The sequence below is a fragment of the Lytechinus pictus genome, chromosome 5 (assembly GCF_037042905.1).
Source record: "Lytechinus pictus isolate F3 Inbred chromosome 5, Lp3.0, whole genome shotgun sequence".
NCBI lineage: Eukaryota > Metazoa > Echinodermata > Echinoidea > Temnopleuroida > Toxopneustidae > Lytechinus > Lytechinus pictus.
The window spans coordinates 20,158,474-20,177,959 of NC_087249.1; the positions used below are offsets into that span (position 1 = coordinate 20,158,474).

At 34.9% G+C, this 19,486-nt stretch overlaps 1 protein-coding gene across 5 annotated transcripts; it reads left to right on the plus strand.

Annotated features, from left to right (window-relative positions):
- Positions 1 to 1,993: 1,993 nt before the first annotated feature.
- On the plus strand, positions 1,994 to 18,954 carry LOC129260413 (leucine-rich repeat-containing protein 61-like). Of its 5 annotated transcripts, XM_064099972.1 has the most exons (9): positions 2,021 to 2,075; positions 6,780 to 6,876; positions 8,598 to 8,639; positions 9,013 to 9,114; positions 10,054 to 10,200; positions 11,558 to 11,618; positions 12,464 to 12,684; positions 14,392 to 14,517; positions 15,944 to 18,954. In XM_064099972.1, exons 3-9 carry the CDS (start codon positions 8,630 to 8,632, stop codon positions 16,003 to 16,005), a joined length of 729 nt encoding a protein of 242 aa, XP_063956042.1. In that variant the 5' UTR covers positions 2,021 to 2,075; positions 6,780 to 6,876; positions 8,598 to 8,629; the 3' UTR covers positions 16,006 to 18,954. The 5 variants fall into 5 exon arrangements, with proteins under 5 accessions (XP_063956039.1, XP_063956041.1, XP_063956042.1 ...); XM_064099969.1 differs by lacking the exon at positions 8,598 to 8,639 and having other exon boundaries at positions 1,994 to 2,075; positions 9,010 to 9,114; XM_064099971.1 differs by lacking the exon at positions 8,598 to 8,639 and having other exon boundaries at positions 1,994 to 2,075.
- Positions 18,955 to 19,486: the final 532 nt, after the last annotated feature.

The window sequence follows — 19,486 nt, forward strand, 5'->3', positions numbered from 1 at the left end:
TGCCGATAAATTAATTCATGTCATTATTTTTCCCTTTGAACTTAATGTAGGCATGCAAAATCAGCAATACGCTAATTAACATAAATTTTCCATATTCCAATATATATATATATATATTTCTCTGTCACTGTAATGACTAAAGCGTCACGAAAACATTAATAATACAGTTCCTCTTAGGTTTTCTATGACGATGAATTCATTTATGACACTATAGCTTTATTTAAAAAAAAATATCGTCGTAATTAGCACGATTAACATAATGTGCTATTTATATAGATGAATAGCCCATGGACTTTAGCTAAGATGATTGATTTATGATTTGGATATTTCTTTTTCCTATTTGACTTGTTACCTTGGCCAAAACACTCCCTTGAGCGCCACCCGCCCCCCCCCCCCTTCCCCACCCATATAGAATATTGCGATCATATCTGCTTTGCATTGTTTCGCCTGAAATAAAATAGGCTTTATTTTTTTCTTCTCATTGTCATGCCTGAGTGAGTGGGGTAGTGGGGGGTGGGGGAGAGTGCCTATGACATGAAGTGCCAGTGTGAATGTAAAGACCCCTTTAAATGGTAATGCTGGAGGTTTTTGAAATTGACTTTTGTTTTTGACATTAATTGATTCATTTATATATATATATATATATATATATATATATATATATATATATATATATATATATATATATATATATATATATATATATATATATATATATATATATCTATATATATATATGATTTTTTTTCTAATTCTCTTAAAGTTATATTGAATTTAAAGATTTGCATTATTCTGGTGAAACAGTTCAAGCCCATTAGCGTACCTAAGGGGGGGGGGGCAGACTGCCCCCCCCCCCCTGACGAGTCACAACACATGCCAGGGACGTATCCCTGCCCCCCTGACGAGTCAAAACTGATCCCTGACGAGCGACAAGTGGCCCCTCCTTTGAACTCGAAAACTTTTTTTTTGCTTGTCAATTTTTTTCTGGTGCGAAATATCCTTTACTGGTGGTTGAAAACTTTTTTTTTTGCTTGTCAATTTTTTGGGCGGACGAATTTGCCCCCCCCCCCCCTTTGGAAAATCCTAGGTACGCCACTGAGTTCAAGGCATGTCTTTATGAATATTCATTATGAATTGTTGATGTCATATCTCCACTTGTTCTTTTGTATTTTATTATATGAAATTAGGTTTATTCAAAAATTTTCTACCAATAACTAAAACAATTGGATTGACAACTTACTGATTAAGTGCATTAGTTACTGCCGCAACTTATTTCATCATTATGGAGACACATCATTTACACGTATGAAAAAATGATATATTTATGATTTCATGTAATAACATAAGAAAAAGGAAAGTGGGGATGTGACATCATCATCCCACCTAATGAATATTCATGACGATGTGCATATTTCACAAAATATTGATAAACTTTATAAAATTCAATAACTTTCTTATTTGTTATCCGATTTTGATGAAATTTTCAGCATTTTGCTTTGTGAATTTTACTCTATTTATTTAGATATAAATACTTTCAGCACGGACCATTTCTTTAATTTCTTTGTATTTTCTATCTTTCTTTTTTTCCGAGTTTCTCTTCACTCTTCTGCACGTTGTTCTTTCGATCTCTTCTCTCTTGTAATTGCCTGCCACATTTTTTTTTTCTTTCTTTCTTTCCATTTCCTGTTAAATCTTATCATTCACCCAGTTATTTACTCCCTGTGGTCTTTCTATCAGCTCTTTCTCCTTAATTTCTCTCTCTCTCTTCCCCTTTTGGCACCTCTCACTTCCCGCCTCTTTCCCCTTTTCTCTATACTCACTTGACTTTTTGTCAAATCTATCCCCCCCCCTTCCTTTCCTTTCGTTTCTTCCCCCCCCCCTTCTTTCTTCTTCTTTTCTTTCCCTTTTTTCTCTTTTTTTTTTTGTTTTTTTTTGTTTTGGGGGGGGGGGGGGGGAAGTACCGTACCATACCAAACGGTATATCGTATCCATGTACCGTACCGGTATATCATATGCGGTACGGTACTGTGGCGTCCGTCCGTACCAACGTAAACTTTCTGTAACAGACTTATGGGGTGTTGCAAGAAACTTGCGATTGAACGCAAATCGAACGCAACTCCCAAAATTGAGCGTAAGTCCTCCGATTTAACGCAAATCTGCAATTGAACGCAAGTTACGTTCAATCCTGTTGCAAGAACAAGTTGCGTTTGATCAATTGAACGTAGATCAAGCGCAAGCTTTGCAATTGATTGCAAATCGAACGTAACTTATGTGAGATTTTGGAGGATGCGCAAAATTTGCGTTCGATTTACGTTCAATTGATTGTCCATAGGCTTGTGTACTAAAAATTCTGCAAAATTTTTTTTTTGTATTTTGTTTTGAAAACTTGTGTAAATTATGCCATTTTCAATTTTCCATGGGTTTTTTTCAAGAAAAACTTGAAATAATGTTATTTTCAATCTTTATAGGCCTCTTCAGCAATTATGCCATTATTTTCACACAATTTCACTACATTCTCTCCTAATATCATTTTAAAGTGTGTCAATCACCAAAAATATTCTGCTCTTGTTATCAGAGGTCATGGAATATTCAAATTGTGATTTCTGAAATAATTTGTATGAAAAAATATTGAAGAAATATCAATTCTCCATAGGCACAAAAAAGCCACTCTTCATTAAAACACTTCATGCACTGGCAAATGTTTATCAATATTTCTGAGGGTTTGCAGTAAATACAACTCAGAATTTGTTTTGCAAGAACACCAAATTGCTTCAATGCTTTCATTCATAAATATTATAATGAATAACATGCCCAATTAAGTTATTTTAGTTTGATTTTCAAATAAAACATACATTTCAGGAGATTGCTACACTTCAAAATCTGAAGCTCTCTTGTTTCTCTCTCTTTAATCATGAGATTGCATGGTAGATATATATCACACTTGCATACAGGGATGAGGTCGAGGCTGATTCTTCCGAGTCATGAGGCAGCTTGAGAGAACTTCCCATAGATTCTGTACAGTGACTCGGACCAAGGCCAGCAAAATGTTGTCTCGAGGTCAGCATTGACTACATCCCTGCTTAGAAATGAAAAGATCCATTGATCTATGCACAAAAAGAACACTGCTCAAGACATTCATTATTGATGGACCTTTTATTTTTAATTTTCATTGTTTCTTACTCCTGAGGAATTACTTCTGAGATTCATTTATATCAAATAAAAATTCATATCATCTTCATCAAGTGTTTTACCACTGAATGTCAGCCCACAGTCCTTAATGTTGGCAAGAAGAATCCATAGAAGTCCAGTCAGGAAAGCCACAAGCGTCTCTGCTTGAAGGAACAAATCTGGTTTCCAGAAGCAGTCTAATTTGAGATGACTTTGGAGAGCTCCATGGAGTGAAGTTTTTAAACCAGCGACACCCTCATTCTGAAGTCCATTCTAATAATGATGTTACTACAGACGGTGGCAGCTCTGAATTCAGTTCTGATAATCAACCTGTTTATAAAAAATAATAATATAGGAAATAATGCAAGCCCATAACCATACATAGCTTGGGTTAGTTCAAATTTTGTCCTTTCAGTGCAAGAACGCCCTTAGCAAAACATTTTTGTGCACCCCTTCAGTGCAGAAATGCCCCTATGCCTGCTGGTAAGGGCGTTGTTTGCAACGACAAGATGATATGATAGAGGGATAGTGGCTTACTCCTGAGACCATAATAATTGGCAATTTGCCATGATGTAATCTAAAAGTGTGAAAACTGATTGTTTTTCCCCAAATAAATGAATCATGGAAATTAAAATATGAAATAAATTAAATCAATGAAAGCAAAATTCAAAATTTCATACAGTACACAATGGATGAGCACAACAACTACCCCCTCCCCCCCCCCCCCCATCAATGGGGGTGTCTTCATTGCTGAGAAGTCCAAGTCAAGATAGAGATTTGTATTTGCCTTTTTCATTTTGCATTATCCTTGGGTTAATGTGTTCAGATTTCACCCCCATCCGCATTACGATCATGGTGAATTATTAATAATACAGTTTACATGTAACCTACCATTTGAGAGTTGATAAAATGAATCAATCAGCTGGTTGCAAGAACACACATTGTAGCAGACACAGTTATGGTGGTTCGGAGGTTTCCTTGTTTATTCCAGACTTCTTTGTCATCATAACTGTAGTAAGCAATTAAAAGCAAAAAGCAAAGAGATAAAACATGTTCATGAAATTAATATACAAGTTAAGCTCAGTTGCCAGGGTGTTAATCATTATAGTAGTCCCAGGGTGTTTTGATTAAAGTCACTTCTAGCCTGGGGAGGGGCACTATGGTTCCTCATCCATGGGCGGTTCAATTAAAAAGATTATGAAATCATACCTTTCGCTTTAATTTACTAAAAAAAGCTCGTAATAGAATGCTAAACTTTGGTGTAGATATTCCTTTCTAGAGCATTCCTAACAACTTTACTTTAAAAAAATCTGGTATAAAAATAAATTCCTTTCATGTTTTTTTTTAAATATTTTTTCTTAACTTCTTAAATGTATTTCTTTTAATTGTTATTTTCAACACAAAGTTCATCAGTGACATTGAATTACTATTGTCAATAAAAAAATTACCCAATTATGAATATTGACTTTTTACATGTAATCATGTTTTTGTCTGACATGTACTTAAACAAACACAATGTTGCAAAATTTCCTGACCCTGTACCTGGGAATTGCAAATTTGGTCTCAAAAGTTGCGTGAGACTTGAAAGTAAAACGTCAGTCAATGGTGCAGTAATACAATTTTGAGTGGCAGATTTATTCTGAAAAATGTCAAGGGGGACCATATGCCCCCCCCCCCAGAGTATTGTACTTGATGTAAAAGGATGTAAAAAAAAATTATGATTATGCATTCAATATTAATAATGATGCACCAAATGAGACACCCTTTTACTGTAAGCACCTGGAAAAGCATTGTAATCATCCATTAAATAATTTAAAGTGAAAAAAAAAAATCTGTCATCTATATAGCACCTAATGTGCTTGCATAAAAATCAAGTTAAGACTAGAGTCAGTTACATAGTAGCCCGGGGGGGGGGGGGTTACTCACGAAATAATGCATATGGGGATGTGCCGCTGGAATGGGTCGCCTTTTTGGAAGAAATCCCTAAACATGGGGTATGGATTTATGCTGGAAAATCCCTAAACATGGTCCAATTTTTAGATACTGGCCTTAAACATGGGTCCATATTCTACTCCAATGTCTTAGGTGCAAATACAAAATTATCTTACATTTTGGGCATTAACCTTTTTCTTTTTTTTTTTGCTTGTCAAGTTTTCCAGGCGAAAATGTGCCCCCCCCCCTTTTGGAAATCCTGGATCCGCCCCTGTAATGAATCCCCAATAATGGGCCCCTTTTTAGCCAAAATGACCTGTAAATATGGGTACAGGTTTCAAACCTTCAGCCGCACACCTTTGTCCAAACCAAATCTAAGTACCTCCCCCTCCCCCCCCCCCCCGGCATAGTAGACCTACATATTGAATCTAAAAAATGGATGTATTATTTTAGGGGAAATTTAGGCTTACATGTATATCTTTTTATATTTATATGTGATGGATATTATAAATGTGACTCATACGGCACATCATTACATATCAACGACACAAATAGACTGCCCTTGCAAAGAACCTCTTGTGCAATCTGCCCGTAAGAAATTTTAAAAAGAGCCCCGGGCGGGCAACTCCCTATTCAATGTTAAAACTTCCCCAAGAATGAGGCAGATGTGGCCAATAGATTCTGAAAAGTAGCCCAATACATGTAGACCCCCTATACTTTTTTTTTTTTCCTTGTCTGGCGAGATATGTGGAGTCTGGAGAACCCCCCCCCCCAAAAAAAAAATAAATAAATAAATAAATAAATAAAAATGAAATAAATTAAAAAAATAAGAATAAATAAATCATAATTTTTGTTTTAATCCTCCAAAGACAAAAGTCGAAACAGCAAAATTGTCACTTTATCCCAGGCCAGGCCAAGGAAATTCCTAAAAAGGGAGGTTAACGTTAGACAGACTCTTAAGAGACAAATGGAGAGGATTTTTTTTCTTGTGGAAAAAAAATGGAAGGTAAACTAATGGAATTTTTAAAGTCTTTAATTTCTTTTTACTGGATGGCTATTCGCCGTTGAAACCGATATAACTTAAAAATCATTTCCAATAGGAACAAAAAATATCTTTAAAGGTAATTTTCGATGTTTCATACATAATTAGAGCCTACAGTACATTTACTTGCTTCAGGGTGATTTTTAACAGCACTGCACCGGCAATGACCTGCCGTGTTGTTGATACAACCATGCATTACCGACACAAAAAGTCAAGTGTGGGACTGGGATTAAAAGTGTGCGGTAGAAAATTTGTTGAAGGTGAAATTTCGACCGGCGATGAAGATACATTTTCACTCTTTTCAAAATAATTTTTTCCCTGGCATAGGTCTAAAATATATAAATTCTCTGAAAACATACATAATGGAGAAAGAATTGTCTGAAAAATGAATATTTTCTACTTACTCTCTTCCAGGTTCAAGATTATTGCAAGCCAATATTTTGCTTTTTCGGCTAGTCTTGTGCTGCAGACCCTGTTTACAGCTGCAAATCAGCTGCAACTTGCGTTCAATCGCAAGCCGTTTTCTTGCAACGCAAATTGGCGATTGATTGCTAGTTGCAGTTGATCGGAATCGGCTGCAAAGTTGCAGTCGATTTGCAATCAATCGCAACGTAACTTTCTTGCAACACCCCATTAGTCTGAGTTTTCGCCTTATTGTTGCCATATCATAGGTTAAAAAGTACACTGGAACATGGCAGATGAATCTGGAGATAAGAATGCAGAAAATAACAAAAGTAAGTGGAAATTAAGGTTTTCATTTGCGATGTCATCCCGACGAAATGAATGAAGCAGTGCAGTGGCCACTGTTCAACCACCCGATCGCCGCCTTCGCCGGCCCGGCAGGCGGCGCCAGCAGCCCGGGCCCGGGGTGAATTGGTGCTTCTTCAAGTTCTCGGGCCCGCGGTGCAAAAATCGTGGTAAATTTGGTGTTAACTTTCGTGTTATCTCTCTGATTTAACATGCCCCTAACATATAAGTTATAACAAATAGATTAAGTATCCTAAGTAAAAATGGTGTTATATCAATTATCATCATAAAAATTAATCATGCATAATTTATTTTTTTGACTAGGGCCAGGGGCCTAATAAAATAATATACAAATAATGCATGCAGCCGAGTGCGTTAGTGGAAATGCAGAGCACGCGAGGTTTCTTTAGATAGGAGTCGCACTGTGCACGAGCCGCTTGCGGCGAGTGGCCAGTGTGCTCCATCTGAAGAAACCGAGCTTTCTCTGCATTTACTTTTACGCACGATAGAGCAAGTGCATTATTTGTTTTATAAAATAGCAACACAGAAACAATTTTTTAAAAAGTTACAGTACAGTTTTGTTGGACTTCTACGCACTGGTTTGCTCGAGCGTGCAATGTCAATTTTCGTTGCACACCTTTTGCACTACCGTGCAGTGCACAAAAAAAGTTGGATGTCATGTGACGCGTATTGACCAATCGCGATGCTTGAAATAATACAGCTATTTTATAAATTTATAATAATGCGTAAACTAGCTGGGCCGGGTTAATTAATGAATAATGATTTAATCTGAACTTGAACTGAAGACTGAACTATGTAGATCTTGACTAAACTAAAATTCTGAACATTACCATACTAATGATTACGTAATGAAATTGAAAAATTTTTCATTTTCGACAGCCAGTTATTCCAATGAGGATTTTTTTATAAAGTGATTTTGCAAATTATAATGTAGTAACCTTTACCCGCCTGAGGTATAGACTAGATACGAGGGTTTACCGTGACCCGTCGTTCAGTCCTTCTTAGGATCCGAGCCTGGTAATGTCCTTTGACTCGACGTGTATTCTCATAAGATAAACTCTGTACTCTGAAACTGACTGACTGACTGACTGAACTTTATAAACTGGGAAACTAACTTGGAAAATGACTTAACTCACTCGGAGATTGGAGCTCTTTATATACTTGTGGCGTGGTCGCACGCATGGTCCGTCGCGGCACTATTGAGGTCACGACCCAACGTATCATGCGTGCGCCCACGATCTCCATAAATACATACATTTTCTCATCTTGTTTCTAAACATTGTAAGCCACATTGTGTCAATGCATTTTTGATAAATACATGTCATGCATGTAGACCCTATCTTGCACTATTAAAAGATGAATGGATTCAAATACGCCTAGGCCTAAATGTTAATCCTAAGTAAAAACCCAATTAGTAAATCCACAAGTGGGAATCCCAAGATGTTGAGAATAATATTCCAGTTGATGGATACAGTCAGATATGATGAAAAGTGACAAACTCCTGATCACGTTAACACATGTAATTAACCCGACTGTTTATAGAGCAAGCGTTAATCATTAATCATATTGAAAAGGCGTATTCAGCAAATCGGTGATCAAGATAAAAAGTGACGTTCTTTGGCTGATTTAATTGATGACGTAGAAATATGTTGAACACTGATTGGTTTAATCTCTGATTGGTTTACAGAACGTTCGGTGAATTACATGTAAAATGATGGCATGTTGAAAGGTGCGTTATAAATAGATTAAACTTCCTGTATATATATGATATATTTTAGCGCGAGGAATGTTTGAAATGAGGTCAAGAATGTCTGCATGTGTAAATAAAGAAATTTAGTCAAAACAAAAACTAGGTTGTCTGCTGACTTTTGATGCAGTTAGAAGCAAAACAAACAGTCTTGTTTTGAAGAAAGTTTTATGATGAAAGAGTTAAAGTACATGTAGGAAACTACAACATTATTGAACCTTCACCAAAACTAAAGAAAAGCTTATAACCAATGTTTTTCTTTAGTCTCATCAGACTATATCTTGGCCCTCCATTTGACTGGTCTCCAAGCTATACATATGTAACTTTCTCATTTTTATATTCTATCATTTAGCAGATTCTTCATTGCATGGAACCCGTATCACTCCACAGCTCCTGAAGGCACAGAGCGGAGAGTTTGAGGTGGATAGTATATTTAGCCTCAACCTCAGACAACAAGGTATAGCAGTCATGCTTTCATCAGATTATTTCAAATACAATTTAAAAACATGCATAAATGTTATCTGTAATTGTTGAGAGAATAGTATTCTGTATACTGTTGCAACTGCACTTGTGTAATAAATACATACTAATTTATAACTTCAGTTATAATGGAAAAGAAAATATTATGTTGATTTGTGAACGTATACAGGTTTTGAAATGCCCTCTTATTCTGTACAATTAGTAACGCCTTCTTTATTTATAAATGAAAGTTACGTTATAAAAAAATTCAGTGGAGATTGAAAAGATAAGATGTTGGGGCAGGCTTGTTTATTCTTCCTTTTTTTTTTTGGGGGGGGGAAGAAATATCTAAAACTAGCATTCATTCATTTAAAGTGTTTTTATCTAAACATCATATATTGGAAGGGGGGGGCATAATGCACATTCTGGTCTTAATTGTATATTAACTACTAGTATTTGGCAGAAAGAAGCTGCTGAAAACTGCTTATCTAATAAAAGAGAGCCAATGGAGTAAATTAGAGAGTCAAAAGGGGCCTAAGCTTTCGATCCTAGCAGAATCTTCGTCGGAGGCAAAATGACAAACATATAAAGTGGAACAAGTACAACCATAATATAGACCACAGATATGCAACAGCAACACTAGAAACAAGGAGACAAAAGGGGCATTAGAGAGTTGTGATGACCAATCAGGTTAGAGAAGGGGATGAAAGCCAAGGAGTAGGCAGACACAAAGGGGAGTTAATGTATTAAAGTATTTGGCTAAGTTTTCTCTGAACTATAGAAATTCAGAGTTGATTTCATAACTTTTGCTTCTTGGACCTATTCAGGGAATTTTTTTTATGGAGTGATTTCTATCATCTTTGTCAATGTAAAATTGTTTTATAGTGCTAATACCTTCTCCCCTCTCCTCTCTATATATATTCTTTTTAATATTCAGATGTTGATGATCTTGGAGCTATTGGATCATGTTCATGCCTTCAGCGACTGGACATAAGTAGGAATGATTTAACAAGTCTAAAGACCCTGACTCCTCTTAAACAACTAGTCTATTTAAATGTAGCTGCCAACAGAATATCAAGTCTTGGTATGTACTTGATTTCAATAAGCTTTTTCTCATCTTTCCACAAATATTTAATGGAAGAACTGTCCATTCAAGGCAGATACAGTAGAGACTGAGGATTTATTCTACTAAATCTATCTGTCCTAATTTTAAATTTTCTGCCTTTATTGTCATTTTTGCCTTTTAAGGGCTTTAAGAAGTAGCAGTAAAATAATAAAGCTGGCAAAGTCACCTGGAAATTCAAATCATCTCATTACCATTTTCACAAACTGTCACAAAGCGTTTTACCAGAAAATGCATTCAAAGTCCATGCTGTTGTGTTTTGCCAAATCTCGGCACCATCACGCAAATGGCAGACGATATAAGAAAGGGGGCATCATTGCCCCCACAGTCCCAGACCTTTTAGGGTTACACCATGGTTCTACACCCTTCCAAGGGGGTTGTTTCAGAAAGATTTAAGTATGACTTGGAGTTGCACTTAAATGCGTTGCGTACATGATATGCAATGCGCAATCTTATTGATCAATACGCAGTAGTGCACGTCCTCTTGGCATGATTTGACAAATGCGGTCAGGCCTTTTATGCTATACGCAACTATGCATTTAAGTGCGACTCTACAGGTAAGTCATACTTAAATCTTTGTGAAAGAACCCCCTGGATCTTTTAACAATTGTAGTGATCTAGTCTGCATTTTATACATGTAGAATGGGTATCAAAATCCATTTGATCTGATTGGTCAATTCTATTGCATTTAACTGTACTGGGCAGGTGATCGATATCAAATATTTTTTGACGATAGCATTTTCAAGCATGCTATCACGCAAGTAAATGTAGGTCATTGTAATGCCATCGTACATGAAAACATAAATTGTAGAATCTCAAATTTGTTGGGATCCATACTTTTGCAGACCCATTATCATCCCCAATCAGATTTTATGCATTGAACTGTGAATTTGCAATTAATTGAAAGACTTGTGAGTGATTTTAAGACCTAGAGCTGACTTCCAGTTGATTGCAAGTTTGTTGCAATGCCCTATTGGTCCGATGTATTGGCATCAATTGCGTTGGTGACCCATGATTCATCAGAAGGGATGAAACATATGTACAGGAACCCAATCACATTGGTAAAATACCAATGTGCCTTCGTGCACACTACTAACTCTGGCCTACACTCTTGTGTTTCCAATGCTTTACCCCATGCACTCATTCTATATAATCAACATATCCTATTTATTGAATTCCATAAATTTTCTTCCTCGTTTGAATCTCACATCCAGAGCTTAACTTCATCTTTTACTGTCCAGCTATGACATGCATCAACAATTGCCAAGAAAGGGTAACTTAACTACCGGTATTCTTTTTTATTTATTAATATTTTCAGAGCCTTTGAAGGAGATGGAGAATTTACGAAGTTTAAATGCTGCTGGGAATCTCATTTCAAGGTATCTATAATCATAAACATTTAAAGGGGAAGTTTATCCTGACGATAAGTTGGTTTTTATAAACGGAGAATAATTAGAGAAAAATAGTGTGAAATTTTTATGAAAATCTGTCAAAGAATAACAGAGTTACGAATAAATTGTTAACGTTTTGACTTTGTGATGTCACAGACAAGCAACTCCTATATATGTCATGTGATGTAAATTCCTCAAAAAAAATGAAAATGGTTTTATTTGTACCATGGATATATTATCAGACACATCGTTTCATACCCCCATCCATCCAAAATATATTTGTATTCACAAGTGTTCCATTAAGATAATGAACTACATATAAGTCACATGTCAACAACCAAATTTGATATTATGGAGTGATGATGCCATATTGATATGACTTGTTAAATCAAATTTCTCCCTCTTTTTTGGGGGGAGGGGTGGTGGGATGGATGATAATGATAATCTCGGATGGTTTTATTTCATGGAATACCAGAAATATTCTACTCGTTAGGGCCAATATTCCACTTACTTGTATCTGCGTTTCATGGAATATTTGCCCAAACTCTTGGAATACTCTATGGTATTTGATTCTGAGCCTTCCAATATAATCAAACAAGTGTGAAATCAATGTGTTTTTTTTGTCACAAGCCATTATGATATACACGTATCTATAATATTTGCTCTGAATATATTTCTGATAGATTGGTGGGTGCCACTCTTTTATTGTCAACTGTAATTGTTTTTTATGTAGACTGGACATTATAATACACTGTATATATATATTGCATAAAATTTGTATCTAAAGGAATTGCTGACTCAGTACATGTACATGACCTCAATTCTCTTTGCAGTTTTGAATCAGTGTATGCCCTATCAAATCTGCTGAACCTTGAAGACATGCGATTCCAGGACACCTTGCAAGAATGGAGCAATCCCATCTGTAACAGCACAACCTATAGGTCAACAATGATGTCTCACTTCTGCCACTTGAAAGCTTTGGATGGAGAGAGATTGTGTGGGAAAGGAAGTGAAGTCTTTACAGCTCTCAGACAGCTCGATAGAGAATTAGCAAGTAAGATGGCAGTATGAGATTTATTACCTAATCTTAAAAATCTAGTGTTGAGGAAAAATACTAGTACACGTTTTTATTTGCTGACTAAGGTCCAAAGGACCAGTGGTAGTGTCAATTACATGTAAGTGTAAAAATGTGATATTTATCTCTCAAAACATTAAAATGTTTAGAACTTATTCAGTCTGTGCGTGTTAGGGTGTGTGCATGAAGAGGTTGCCATCTCTACATCTTCCTTGTATACATGCTTAGATTTAACCGTTATTGTATGGGGGCGTGGGAGCCTCCCCTCTCCTCTAAATGTGATTTCAGCCAAAAGTCATAAATGTATGAGTATTTTTGCTATTACTCATTCAAATTGATTAATTTTGTACTATTTATGATTGCAATAGTCCATCAACAAATTTCTTTGGCCTTGAAAAAAACAGTGAAAAACAAATGGTCAAAAAACACAAAAAATTGAATAAACAAAAATAATGGATAAGCTTAGATATCGTAAATTTTTTGAGGTACGTTTGCTAGAAACACTAATAAGAGTATCCAGACCAAAAATCAGCACATGTGTAGCTTTATTGAGTGATTTAGAGCAAAAGGACGGATTGCATAATTTAGCATGACTAATCAACATTTTTTTCTTTTTAAATATCAATATGATTTTGTAGATTATGTGGCAGGCGACGTACGTGCTAATTTTCTTTACGATCGCATGGGCGACGGCTGAGATCATAGGAGGGAGCCTTTCGACGGCTACCACCTCCCCCCAAATTTTTTTTTCATCCAAATAGTCCAGTTCAGTATTTAAGTACAGGATTAAAGAAAAAATATATATAAAATAAGAGAGAAGGATTTCTTTATTATTGTTTTGTTTTTGTTTTTTTAATATGCCTTCTCTGTTGAATATAATGTTTATCCATTAAAACTTAATATTTTAATGTAAATTCTGGTAGAATGTTCATTACCTACATCATGATAATCAAGGTAAATGTACCAGCAACACTGCTATGGAGGCCACATTTCAAGTTCAAGCTCTTAATTTATGTTAAAGATAAGAGGTTTTGTTTTTGTCAATATAACCTACCAGGTGAATCACAGCTATGGCAAGGTGTCTTTGGTGTTATATCTCCCAGAATTTGGTCCAATCATACCACATAAGCTACCAAATGTCACAATATGAACATGATCAACATAATTTGGGTTACATTCACAATGGCTGTGTGACCAACCACAAGCATTAACATTGAAGAAAACTATGCATTGCATGTATGTAGAATGATATCACTTGACCAAATCTATTGGGACTTCCTATGTGATTCAATTATTTCAAATTGCTGCTAAGTATTTCTTATTCTGTCTCAATAATTCATATTTATCCTGAATGATCAATTTAATATCATCCCTTGATCCCCATTATAATGATGTGTATTCATAACTTATTTTCCTTGAGCTACACATCCTGTGAATTTTTTGCAGATATACATGTATATTCCTTTAAAGGCACTTTCATCAAACCTTAACATATTATAGATATTGTAATGGAATGTGCTCTCTTCCAATTAAATTGTCTTATTTCAGGAGCTTACACAAGGAGCTTTGCACTTTCCATTGATCACAAGTTTTGTGAAATAAAGAGTCCATACATGTATATCTGCCTGCATCCAGCATTGTGGTGATCGTCACTTTGGTCTTTACCCTTTCGTTGATATTTTGCAGAGTGTGATGAACATTCAGGAGATCATGTGAAGAAAAAATCCTCAGGTTCTTGGATGGAGAAAGGATTCAGGGATACGTGCCCTGAGCAGAAGAAAGAGATTGATGATACCGAGAAATTGATCAAAGGTCAGTAGGAAGAAATAATTGATTTGTAATAATACCAGGAAATTATTGTCTATTCTAATAAAAGTATTTTAATTTCAATTATAAATGATTTTCATTTTTGCTTAATATTTTTTCATGCTCTTCCCTATATATTCATTGATAAAGTTTTATCCCCCTTTTCATGTTTATGTGGGTTTTATTATTTTTTTGAGGGGGCTGAAGTTTGATTCTATAAACTACAAATACACAGTTTACACACACTTTTCCAATCTCTGTACATGTTGAATTTTTTTTTTCATTTAAAATTGCAAGTTGTACATGTGAACATTTTGTGATTAATTCAAAGAATAACGATATGTTTGGTTGTCTTCATTTAAAGGAGAATGAAACCCTTGAAACCAGCTGAATCCATATCAAAGAGAAAAATCAAAGAAACATATCGTTGAAAGTTTGAGGAAGATTGAATGAATAATAAGAAAGTTATGAGCATTTGAATATTGAGATCACTAATGCCATGTAGATCCTCCCGTTGGCAATGCGACCAAGATCTGTGATGTCACACACGTACAACTCCCTCATTGCTTAAGTACTTATTTCACTTATATTCTCACTTTTATAGAATCTATCACAAGGTGAGGTGTTCTCTTTATGAGAGGACAAGTACAGAGGTTTCACAACATTATATCATTGATGAATCGTTTGTCATATGATTAGAATGAGCAAAAAGAGATGTTTTGGGGTATATTTTCAGTGTCCAAAAGGGGAGAGTTGTTCATCTGTGATATCATAGATCTTGGTTGCGTTGCCAATGGGAGGATCTCCATAGCATTAGTGATCTCGACATTCAAATGCTCATAACTCTTCTATTGCTAGTCCTATTTTACTCAAACTTTTGTTGTTCTTATTCTTTGATTTTTCTGCTTTCACAAAAGCTAACTTGCTCCAAGAGTTTCATTCTCCTTTAATGTGAACTTATGTCAAAGCTTGTTTAAAATCTTGGGGGTTTCTGCTAAAAAGTTATATACATGTAGATAAATTTTTGGAGGATGGACACTGTAGGGCATACATTGCAAATGTCTTAAGGTGGTCTCATCAGTGACAATTATTTGTAACCAATGAATGATTTTGTTTTAATTTCAATAATACAATTTAATTGAATTTCATGTCAATAATACATACTGTACATTGACATTCATTATATTGTATTTACATCTTACTCACAGATGCATGACATTTTCTCCAGTGACAGTTGCTCCGCTACTTCCACACAATATAAAATTATTCAACACCTACCCTACCCTAAACCTAACATTAAAACCCTATTGGAACCATAAATGTAACCTTTCATCTTAGATAAAATAAAGCCCGGAGCAATTGTCGCAGTCTTAGCAAATGTTGTGTCACCCTCAGACACACATGCAGTGTTGTTTATGGTTTGTTTCTACAGAAATGCTTCTTGACTGCAGGACGTTGAGCAATGTGGCACTTCATAAAATACAGCAGACGTGACAGGATGAGAAATGATTCTCAGCCCTAAACAGGACAGGACAATCAGGAGCTCTAGATGTACACGTATCATCCATCGCCTCTCAACATGTTAACGAAATCAGACAGGAGTTGGATGGCTTACAAGTGTGGATCCAGTCTTTTATGGGATGTGAATTTTTCAACAACAAACATTGGCCCCCAAAAAGGTCATCAATCTAAATGAAGGACATTCCATCGCCTGAAGAAAAGAGCATCGCTCATTTTACAGGGTGAGCCTGCACCTTCTGCCACCCCCCCCCCCCCCCCCTGGATCCACGCCTGGCTTTCTAGACAAATGCACAAAAAAATTCAGTTTATCCTATCCCGATGTTCCGAGACGGTTCACAGATTAAGTTAGGAGAAGAACCATATTTTGTCATGATATACAATCACAGGGTAAGGTCCTGATAATGGAGATGTTATTATCCTCATTGTAGGTCCAAACATTGTGAGGGCCTCGCACAGTTACTGACTCAAATACTTCCCAAGGAGAGGAGGGTGTGATTACATTGTATGTGCCCAATGTTTTAGTGGACCACCAAATCAGTTACTTTTAAACCATTTTTGAAATTATCTTTAAGGGTTTCCAACCCAAATAAAAAGTTTTTAGCAAAAAAATAAAAAAAATCAGACAAGTAGATAAGTGAAAGTTTGAACAAAATCAGACAAACATTAAGATATTTATTAAGATTTTTTTTTTTTAGTTGTAAAAATACCTTATGGAGACTTTGAATTCATAGGTGATGCCATAGTGATGTGAGGCAACGGCTACTCTTCCCATTTATTCCAGTACATGAAATGGCTAAGATGACATTTTCCCAATACTTTTACTTCAAATTATATTTTAAGTATTATGAGGACATAAAACAATATTCTGCCTGTGTTATATTTTGATTACTGCCCCAGGAGAATTGGTACTAAAGAGAAAATCACAAATCCCTGATAATAAAGTAAATACCAGTGGGAAAGTTGTCCTTATCACTTGTCATAATTACTTATCTAGCTGCCAATTTCAAATTTTATCATTCTTTATAGGGATCTCAATTTTAATACAGTCACAACTTTCTTACTGCTTGTACGATTTCTTTAAAACTTTCACCATTCTGTTTTACTTATTTTTCTCCCCTCTCACACAACATTTTATGACCAAAGTTGGATTCTCCTTTAACAATAATTGAAGAAAATAATGCCTTTATTGTCTTGCTTTGTAGTATTGTGCTTAGAATCTGAGAAAAGAGGTGTATCAAAGGATTGGATTATATTGACTTTACAGATTGCTCTCATACTATCATCCATTGCCAGTCAGTCAAGTCATATTACTCTTTATAAATCCTTTAGTTGGGGTAGTGCATTACCAAATTTTTAAGATGATCAGTAATTAATGCTTTCATATTTGTATTTTAATTGTTTTATTTCTACAGAAATTAGTTTTTAATATACATGTAGATGACTTACATGTATTATCATGTACAAATTATATAATTACATGAACTCCACTAAAGCCTTGTTTACTTTGAATCAGATTCAATTTGATTAAATTGTTTTACTTCATAATATCTGAAATGTCCCCTCATTGAATTTTGAATATATTATCCTTTTAATTACTTTTTATATGATCAAAATATATTTATATTTAATTTATTAAAAAATGACTTTGGAATAGTCTGTATATACAAGATACTTAATTTATTGCATATTATGAAGGGCAAGTGTAATCAATCATGTTGTTGATGATTATGTCATTTATTTTTGCAACATGGTGATTATTGAATGGCTCCCTCTTCAGTTATAATGCCTGTTAAGAAAATAGTACATTTCACTTCATTGCAGTGTTTGCTGTGTATTTGCGTAGATGATGTGTGTATTTCAAGCAATTTCTTATCTTTCAATATTTATTGAATGAGCAATGATGATTTGGTATTAGGCCCTTTGTTCACATGGAAAGAGACCGAGGTAGCTTGTAGAATTATGTTTTATTACAACAATTTTCCTGAATTTTTTTTTTTTCAAACTCGATCATTGTTCCCTCCCAAGAATTGTTATCAGGAAATTGGTTTTTATAGAAGGCTGGTCTGGAACTTAAGGTTCAATATTTTTATTTTTTTGGCAAGGCTAGAAAAGTACACTGTACAAGTTATTTTGGACTTAACCTTTGGCTTACGGGATTGTAGATTGACAAGTTTGGGTAAAATCATGCTTATGTAGAAGATTTTTTGTAATAGATTTTTCAGATTGCATGTTGGTTTCAGAGATGTGAACGCAACTTGTTTGTCTTATGTACAGCTTTCAGGGAAATCCTTGCTTTGATTCACCTAGAAATGTTGTTATGGTTAACATCAATGAGTAGAAACTTATTGTTTATTACAAACTATAGGAAATAATGCCGTCATAATTATTTGTTGTAATGTTTGTTGATTGAATCTTTTTTTTTTTAACTCCAGGTCTACTATCAGCAATCAGCATTTGAGTTAATAATAGCTTGGTTGTAAGAGTTTGTTAATTTCATGATTGAATTTTTTTCAGAATGATGCAAATTTAATAAAATCTTTGTTTCATATTATTCTTAGATTTGGTGCAGAAGTTGGTTACTAGGATGCAATTTTAAAATTTCAGTCATCCTTTGATAATCATGATTTTCCTTGGATTACTATTTTCTTTTTGCAGTCTTTTGAAAATGTGTGTTTAAACATGATTAATGATGTGCTTATTTTTTAGTTTGATTCAACATTCCATTCAATATGAAAGTGAGTATGTTATATGTTTATTTGTTATATGTTATGAAAATCTTGCCTTCAAGATGAAATAGCCTTTCCCTTGTTTGTTGGACAATCTAAATGTCTCATTCCAGTGATTAAAAAAAATGATATTGTGATTTTTGTGTCTGAAATCAAATGCATTTTAAAAATAAATTTGTTATATTTTCCATGTGAATATACTTTGTGCAATGTCTCATTCTACATTGGATATTGTGTTTACCAATTTTCTTTTACCTTGCCCTGTGCCTGCTGAGATTGAAAAGGTATCTAGTACTGCAAGAAAGAAAATCTATTGAGCTTTAAAAAGTTGCCCTGAGCTGAATGAAATTAGTGGTACCAGTTTAAGATGGAATTACCTTTCAGAAAAGAAAGGGAACTGTGTTAGATAGATATGAGCAAATTACAGGATTTAACATCTTGCTCAATCAACACTCGCACTGATAAGAGGCAAGATGAGAATAAGAGACTATAATTGCTTCAGAATAAAAAAGGATCTTGTCACAAAGAATAAGGGTGCTTTAAAAAGGAACACAAATAATGGTTCTTTTTAATATAAAATTAATTTATGGGTCAACATCAATCAGATAAGATTTTCATTTTAAAAAGTAAAATTTTTGCTCACTTGTTTTAAAATAGTTGACTCATCCTGCTACTGGTAGGTCTGTTTATTAGATTGATACAATGTCACTATTCTCATCGAAAGTATT